General features: G+C 53.6%; 1 protein-coding gene across 2 annotated transcripts; it reads right to left on the bottom strand.

The window, feature by feature from the left end:
* Positions 1-234: 234 nt before the first annotated feature.
* Positions 235-6,131, bottom strand: Men1 (menin 1). 2 transcript variants are annotated; one of them, XM_050136645.1, is made up of 10 exons: positions 6,011-6,131; positions 5,177-5,637; positions 4,126-4,334; positions 3,805-3,933; positions 3,547-3,587; positions 3,378-3,465; positions 2,665-2,801; positions 2,163-2,298; positions 1,649-1,813; positions 235-1,459 (listed from the first exon to the last, which is right to left on the bottom strand). In XM_050136645.1, coding segments are annotated over exons 1-10 (1,851 nt in total). In that variant the 5' UTR covers positions 6,013-6,131; the 3' UTR covers positions 235-976. The 2 variants fall into 2 exon arrangements, with proteins under 2 accessions (XP_049992602.1, XP_049992603.1); XM_050136646.1 differs by having other exon boundaries at positions 5,999-6,123.
* Between the last annotated feature and the right edge of the window lie 2,371 nt (positions 6,132-8,502).

Raw genomic sequence — 8,502 nt, 5'->3', positions numbered from 1 at the left:
GAGGGGCTAGGCTAGGGCGGGGCCAGACCGGGGATGCCCCTCCGCCCCGCCTGGCCAGGAGGAGGCGCCCTGGCTGCGCGGGGGAAGTCCCCTAGCTATAGGCGGGGCTTAGATCCCCCCCTCCATTCTCGACGCGTTACAGGTGCATAAAGTTCAAACTCCAAAGACAGAGAAAAGCGTACGTCTACTCCCTGCCCCATCCCCGACTTCCAGATGAAACACGGACATGTCTTTTTTTTTTTTTTAACAAAATGTATTTATCTTCCTTAAACTAAAAAATAAATCTATGTACAAAACAGGAAGAGACTGGCCCTCCCCCACCCCGTGCAGATTTCCTCCCGGGACCTCGGGGAGGTTCCCAGAGGGTTGGAAGAGGTCCTGCTCTGTTCTGGGGCCAGTTTGGTCAGGAAGGGGGCGAGGCTCAGTATTCACAGACAAGAGTCGAAGCTCCGTGTCCTGGACTCTGGGGTTAGGGAGGCGAGGAAGCGAAGATTTCCAAATTCAGGCAGCAATATGCAAGTTCTTTGGGATAGGAAACTAGATTCCCAAAGGATGGAACTCTGAAGTGCGGAAATCTACCCCTAGGGACTGAATGGAGTCCTGGGTCTCGGGTTTCCAGGTAGCATCTGTGTTCCTGGGCTAAGGTCACCCTCAGCTTCCAAATGGGAGGAATGCCAACTGCTCGGGCTCAAGTAGGGTTCCCGTCACGGGTCAATGAATTTCGGGGTGTTGGACCTTTAAAGACTGGTCACATGGACCTACAATGAGGTTCCAATTGGCCGGCTGGTGAGAGATGAAACCTATTCTAGAACCAAGCCACAGCCTGAAGGAGCCAACTCAAGTTCCCCATCACTACAGGGCAGCTCTGGGCCCCCTGGGACGGTGGGCAGAGTCTGGGCTTGAATTGGGGAACTAGGGTGCAGCCTGCTGGGAGTGAGGGCAGGGCCTGGGGCCGGGTCAGGGAATCCCCAACAGTTCAAAGGCCCTTGCGCTGCCGCTTAAGGAAAGAAAGTGTGTAGTCGCTGGGTGTGGACACTTTCTGTTTCTTCATCTGCACTTGCGACTGTGCGGTGAGCTGCAGCTTGATGGCACTCGAGTTGATCTTGGTGGCCACCAATAGCTCCTTCATGCCTTTCATCTTCTCACTCTGGAAAGTAAGCACTGGGCCCTCCGGTGGTGGCGATGCTGCCGGTGCTGGAGCCTGAGCAGCACTGCTGACTTCGGGGCCACGGGCAGTACCTGGGACAATCCCTGGCGTTTTCCGGGGTGGTCCTGAGCCTGCACTTTGCCCAGAGCCCGGGCCCTTGTCCAACGCAGGCTTCTTGGGTGGAGGTGGCTCCTCGGGTTTGGACTCCCGGCGAGGACCACGCCGCCGGCCTTCTCGGGATTCATCCCCCCATGGTTCTTCAGCCTCTGCCGCCTCTGCTTCACGGCTAACTATGTGCACCTTCTGCCGCACCTAAGCAAGAGTGCAAGTCAAGGGAAAGATTGTGGGTCACCAGTGGGAAGTCCAGGCTCAGCCCCTGGCCATCCCTCCAGGAGTCCCCTTTCATGGCTACTCACACAGAGAGGCACATGCAATAGTCTCACTTCCCCATGGCTACTGTCACCACCTGTAGTTCCTAGCCCCTGCACAGGGCCCTCTCACCTGTCCCTCGAAGCGGCCAAGGGACTGCACGAGGAAAGTGGCCCAGCCTACATGCAGTACTGGTGTGGGGCTGCCCTCCTCCCATTTGCAGATACCATCATAGAATCGCAGCAGGTGGGCAAAGCACTCTGGGTCCTGGAGGGCAGAACCTTGGCTCTGGGTGCCCTGGACAAGAGGGACAATAGGGAAGAGTTCAGACAGTGTCCAGCCAGGCTCTGTCTGGGCAAAGCCCTGGTTTCAGTTAAGGTAAATGCAGGTCAGGACCTCCTTCCTTTGAACAGCTCTTGGTACGCATGCGGGGAGAAGGAGTATACCTTTCCTTGCCTACAGCCTGGCGCAGGTGAGAACCGGGCCAAAGAGATGGACAGTAACCCATTTGCCTGAAGACTTCAGCTCTAAAACACCCTCAAGTCCCTCCTAATACAAGCCCAAGATATGAACTCCAGCAGAAGAGAATCCCCATGCATTCCAATATGCCCAGGAGGAGGGTGACCAATGAAGTCCTGCCCTGCACCTGGGCTTGCTCCCCTGGCCGCTCCTCCCCTGCTTCTAGCAGGCTGGCTGCCTCCTTCAGCAGATTGGGGATGACGTCATTGGCCACTTCAAAGAATTCCTTGTAGATCTCCTCATCCTCCCGGCAGTAGTTGTAGCTGTGAAAACATGTAGGATTCGGGCTGATGGTACCCCCACAATGGGACATCCCACTGACTGGGTGAGAGGCTGGGGGTCCTTGCTTGTCTAGATGATGGTGACTGTTAGTTCAAGGTAAGATTAAGGATGGGATGTGGGGCTGGACTGGAAATTGGGCAGAGACAGTGGCACCACAGACAAGGGAACTGACTAGAGAACAGAAGAAACTGAACAGAGGGGAAGACAGGGCAGACAGCTCTGGCAGCCTTGGTTGTTTAGGGGCTGATCAGAGAGGGGACGGGGCTTCAGACAAGGTGTCACTCCTGGATGACTGATTGGAAAGTGACAGAAAGGACAGGCTGGAGGCCCTGGTGGGGGATCCTCACTCTTGGATAACAGTGGCAGTGTCGGCCCAGGCCTGCAGGGCTTCGCGCACGTTGCGGTTGCGACAGTGGTAGCCGGCCAGGTACATGTAGGGGTAAATGTGCTCGTCTTGGTAGTAGGTCTTGGCTGAGGCAATCCCCTGGAGGATGGAGCAGAGGAACCTCAGCAAGGCAGTCCCCGCTGCCTGGACTAGCACAAATGCCTCATCAGTAATATGCCACAAAAGGAGGGTCCTAAAGAGTCCTCCCTGGCTCCATTCCCTGTTGACCCCTCTACCTGGTGCTCCCCACTCCCTCCCACCTACCTCCATTCCAGGCCTAACCGCTAAGGCAAGGGCAGACAACAGGAGTGGTGACCAGGAGGGCAGGGAGCACTCACCCTCAGACCTAGGGCAGGTCTCCTCCCCATGTGTTCCTCTACAAAGACTTCCAAGCCCAGCCACCCTCCTACCACACTGAGCAGGCTGACATCTCTCCTGCAGCGCTACCACAAGCTACATGGCAGGGCAGCTGAAAAATGAGGGCTGGTGGGACAAAGGCCCTGCCAACCCCAGGCTGGGGAACCCAGGGCACTTCTTAAACACACAATTACCCTCACTATACATGTGCCTGATACAACGTAGGGCAGAAAACACTCTCCAGCGCACAAAGATCTATGTTTTTCACCTATCTCCTCCCAGGCTCCAGAAATGAGTTGGTTTTTGAGATGCCCTCACCTTGTGATAGAGCGTGAGTGGGTCTGGCCGACCAGGGGTGGGCTCCAGCTCCTCCAGATCTGCCAAGTTCCCTAGTGCCATGGGGTATCTAGGAACAGATAATAGGCCAGGCTGTCACCCAGTCCTCTGGCTCCCCCCAGGTCTAATCTGACCATATCCCTCTACTGACCTTTCCAGATGTCCTAGGTCATACAGCAGCCAAAGCAGCTTCTAGAGCCCAAGGGAAAGAGGTGTGAGTGAGGAGAAGGGAGCCGCCTACTAGTACAGTAGGATCTGGAGGCAGTAGTGTCCTTCCACCAGACAAGGGCAGAGTTCAAGATTCAGACCGTTCATGAAGGAAAACCCTTCATGTGCCAACCCCACCCTCCCTGTGCACTGAGAAAGGCCAGTCCACTTTACAGAAGGGGTGGGGAGCTAGTCTCCTCACCTGCTGCAGCTGTAGCAGCTCCAAGGAATCCGTGTGGAGATCAATAGAAGGGTTGATAGCACACACCATGAATGCCACCTCCATCTTGCGGTCACAACGCATGTATGATCCTTTCAGGTATAGCCAGCTCTGGGGAAGACAAAAAAGAAGACATCTCAGGATGTCTCGCCCTGGGCCTGCTCTTGGGCATGACAACTTAAATCTACCTTCCCCCTTGATACATGCACAGAGACTGTCGATGGGGTGACAGGAGATGGCCGGGGCAGCGGAGTCCCTCAGATGACTTGGGCTAACAGAACAGGGAAAGGGAAAATACAATACCCGTTCAGCCACGCCAGCATTGACTGTTTGGCCCCTGCGATCTTCATTGCCTTTGCCATGCCAGGTGACCTCAGCTGTCTGCTCCCCATTGGGCCCAAACACCACCCAAGCATGATCCTCAGACAGGGCCAAATGGACATCTCGGAGACCCAGGGCCTGGCAGGCCCCCACCACTGCAAAGGCCACACCCGAGCTGTCCAGTTTAGTGCCTGTAGAGAAGGGGCAGTAATGAGAGCTCTGACCTGGAAGAAGGGGGCACCCCAACACTTCTCAAGTCTGTGTCCAAACCTCACATGCAGGATCCTACCCATCACACTCCCCCTTCTCTTTTATGCTCACAACCTCTCCCTCCTGTTAACCCAACCCCAGCAGGAGACCTTCCTGGATCTCAGCTCCACCCAGCCAAAGCTGTTCCTCCCTTTTTCTACATGGCTACTTCTGTTAACAACGATTTAACCAGGTGTCTTACTGCATACTTATTAGACTATAACAGGGAGAACAAATCCATGACCTTACAACCCCCCCCCAACACACCCCGGGCCCACGCCCTGACTTATATCTCTGCACTTTTTTTCTGCTAAGCTCAGAAATGGCCTCAGATTCTTGCTCAATACTGTGCACCAGAAGCTGAAGCATTTTGCAAGTCTGTAATTTCCTTTCCAAATATTTTCATAGGCATCATCTCATTTAATTGTCTCAAATGTATCCATCCCTTTGTCCTACTTCCCCGTTCTGCTGCCACCCTCTTTCCCCATATGTTGGGCTGCCAGATTCCTGTGGCTAATCAGTGGCTGGGCTGGCGGTGCCGAAGGAGTAGAGGGTAAGATCTGGTACCAATCGATCAGGTTCCAGTCCCAGCCCTGGCATTCTGACATTAGAACATCACTTCTCCTCTTTGGGATTCTGATTCCACAGCTGCAAAGGAGAAAAAATACCTGCCCCACTATACAAGGCTTACTGGTCTCACATGGGCTGTAAACCATATTGTTCACACACCAGACGAGGTAAGCCAACATACATTTGCTCCCCTGACCACCTGTCTAACTCCAACCTGTGATGAAGCTGAAGAGGGACTGGATGTGGGCACGGTCCTTGAAGTAGGAGCGGCTGAGGCTGTTCCATATGACATCGGAGACCTTTTTTACCAGTTCGCGACTGGAAACGCCCCCCTCTCGAGGGTAGAGGGAGAGGTCGACAGCGCCGCGGATCTGGGCGGTGAACCGGGCATAGAGGGCAGCAATGATGGATAGGTCGGCCACCGGAAAATAGGTGAGGCCGCCAGGAGGGTCGGGTGCAGGGCTGGGCTGGAAGGTGAGCTCGGGCACGTTGGTGGGGATGACACGGTTGACAGCCAGGAAATGCTCAACGAAGCCCAGGACCAAAGAGAGGAGCACCAGGTCAGGCTCCTCTCGGCCCAGCTCCGCAGCGAACAGGCGCACCACGTCGTCGATAGAGCGCAGAGGAAACAGCGTCTTCTGGGCGGCCTTCAGCCCCATGGCGGCGGGCGGTGGCCTGCGGGCGAGCCGAGGGAGGGAGGGTCGGGCTCGGCGGGAGAGCCCCCTCCCAGGCTCAGCTAAGGCTCTACCCTCCGCCACAATTCTGCTTCGCCAGCAGCTTCGTCCTGCGCCTACGGGCGGTGGCTCGGTCGCTGAGACCCTTCAACCAAGGCTGTGGGGCCTTCTTGTTCCCTACAATCCTGGGACCCCCAGCCCCGATGAGGCTGCGTCCCAAAGACTTCTGGGGACCCTCAAAGGTCACCCCTCCCAGTGCTTATGACCTCTTCCCGGCCCTCTGGAGCCTGCCCAAAAGGCGAACCCAAACAAGCCTCCCGCAAGTCCCAAGGAGAGTCCTGGCCTCGGTCCCCCGAGCCCACCTCCGCGCTTACATCCCACACAAGGCACCGCGGCGCCCGCCCCTGCAGCCTGCTGGGAAATGAAGTCCCGCGCCTCCTCTGGCCGCACCGCCTGCCGGGAAAGAGGAGTCCTTAATCGCCCCGCCCTCGCCAAGTCGAAAAAGATAAGCTTGTCAAGACCGCAGTGGCTTATGGGAGAAGTAGTCTCGCTGCTCCGGTGCGGGTAGGCTGAGAAACTTCGCTACCTTCCTGAACTCCTCAGCTATTGGTCATTTTATGGTCACGCAACCCAAAGGTTTCCCGGTGCCATCTGGGAGATTGAAGTCCTGGGACTACACACTCTAAGGCTGCTGCAGTGTGTATTATGGCCAGTTTGCATGATATGAGGGAAATTGGTGCTTTAAGATACCACAAAGGGACTTGCTTTGACATACTACAAGGGTTCTGGAGACCCGGCTAGGCTGTTCAGAGCACTTGTTGGATTCAAGTCCCAGCACCCACATTGTGTGGCTCACCGTAAGTTCCAGAGAATCCATGCTCTCCTCTGACCCCCACCAAGGGCCGACGTGGTGCACAAACAAAAACGTGCAGACAAAACATTGACACCTGAAAGGACTGCAGGGCTGGACAGAGACGGGAGGCTCTTGGTGAGTTCAAAGCCAGTTTGGTGTTCAGGCTAGCCAAGTGTATGATGCAATACCAGCCCTTGGGAGTTAGAGGCGAGTGGGACGGCTCAGAATTAAGAGCCTTGGCTGCTCTTGCAGATGACCCTGGGTTCCCAGCAGGAACACGTCAGCCCACAACTGGGTCTTTAACCCAGTTCCAGGGGATCCAGTGTTTGCTGCTGACCTCCGCAGGCTTCAGGTGGGCACCTTGTGCACACACATGTGTAAAATAAAATTTAGGAGGTGGGAGGAAAGGAGTTCAACGTCAGTCTTACTTTAGACAGGACCTTGCTTTTTAGTTTAGACTGGCCACACACAGTGCTCCTGCCTCCGCCTCCACTGCACTGGTAGACCACCAGGACACATGCAGAAATTCCTCACCTCCGGAACGTCATCTTTATTATTATTATTATTGTTTTTTTTTTTTTTTGACAGGGTTTCTTTGTATAACAGGCCTAGCGGTCCTGGAGCTAACTATTTAGACTAGGCTGGCCTCGAACTCACAGAGATCTGCCTGAGTACTGAGATTAAAGTCGTGCGCCACCTGCCTCATGACTTTATCTTAACTACTGATGTCTGCAATGACCCTGTTCCAACTCCACATTGCACAAAAGGTCATTTAGCTGTTCTGTCTGACAGACTCAGCAAACCAGTCACATCCGAGTCTTGGAAAGAACAAGGGTTAAACACAGGAACCGGTTCTCCCACACTGCGTTTTCTGTCTTCTGTGGTCAGAGCCTGTCGTCTCCTCTAAATCTTTAACTAACACTAGATGGCGCTTTGAACCCAGGTTTGCAATGATTTTGCTGTAGGCTTCATGCCATATAAAATAGGTGCTTGGTGGGCAGCGGGTTGGTAGTTTGGGGCGGTGTAGCTGCTTGTGAGTGGTCCATGCTCCTGAAAGTTACTTCATACAGCTTTTCTTCGTGATACCTCCTAGGCTGTGGGCTAGGATGAAGCTGAATACCTCCTTCCCGGGCACTAGCCCTCAGAAATTCATTGAAGCAGATGGTGAATGCAAAATTTCGTACTTTCTATGAAAAACCTATGGGGTCCGAAGTAGCTGCTGATGCTCGGGGTGAAGAGCTTTGGTTCGAATTAGTGGTGAGACTGATAAACAAGGTTTCCCGTGAAGCAAGATGTCTTAGCTGGGAGGTGGTGGTGTACACCTTTAATCCCAGCACTTAAAGAGGCAGAAGCAGGCAGATCTCTGTGAGTTTGAGGCCACCCTGGACTACAGAGCGAGTTCCAGGACAGCCAGGGATACACAGAGAAAGCTTGTCTTGAAAAACAACAAAAAATAATTAATTAATTAAAAAAGAATAACAAATAATTGGTCAGGAAAGAAGGACGAAGGAAAATTATCTAGTACATCCACTTTTTCCACCTAGCTGAATTTACCAGAATCTTTTCTCAGTCTCTCCAGATCCTCTTTACTTGGGGTGAACACCCCAACAGCTTCCTTTTGTAAAATAACAATTCAGAGTCACACCGAATTATCTTAATTCCTTCTGAGGGCAGCAGCAGCACCTCAATGAGTTAATATGAGGTGGGCTCATATCTAAAATAATTTATTTTTATTTTATGTGCATTGGTGTTTTGCCTGCATGTATGCCTGTGTGAGAGTGTCAGATCTTGGAGTTACAGTTGTGAGCTGCCATGTGAGTGCTGGGGTCCCCTGGAATAGTAGCCAGTGTTCTCAACTACTGAGCCATCTTTCCAGCCCTGTCTTTTTAAAACACTTATTTATTTATAAAAGGGACGCATGTCACAGCGCACATTTGCTGAGGTCAGAGAACAACTTTCAAGACTCAGTTCTCAGGCTGGAGAGATGGCTCTGTGGACCTTGCAGTGGACCCG

The sequence above is a fragment of the Alexandromys fortis genome, unplaced genomic scaffold (genome assembly GCF_014885135.2).
Source record: "Alexandromys fortis isolate MF-2015 unplaced genomic scaffold, M_Fortis_MF-2015_v1.1 scaffold_3, whole genome shotgun sequence".
In the NCBI taxonomy this organism is placed as follows: Eukaryota; Metazoa; Chordata; class Mammalia; order Rodentia; family Cricetidae; genus Alexandromys; species Alexandromys fortis.
This window is presented reverse-complemented; position numbering and strand designations above follow the sequence as displayed.

Bases quoted from the DNA above. Each gene is read 5' to 3' on its own strand.
- Men1 (XM_050136645.1), bottom strand. The intron at 3,588-3,804 runs GTGAGGAGACTA...CTTGGGCTCTAG, and splicing joins AGCTGCTACAGCTGCAGCAG to AAGCTGCTTTGGCTGCTGTA. The intron at 1,460-1,648 runs GTGAGAGGGCCC...ACTCTTGCTTAG, and splicing joins TTGGCCGCTTCGAGGGACAG to GTGCGGCAGAAGGTGCACAT.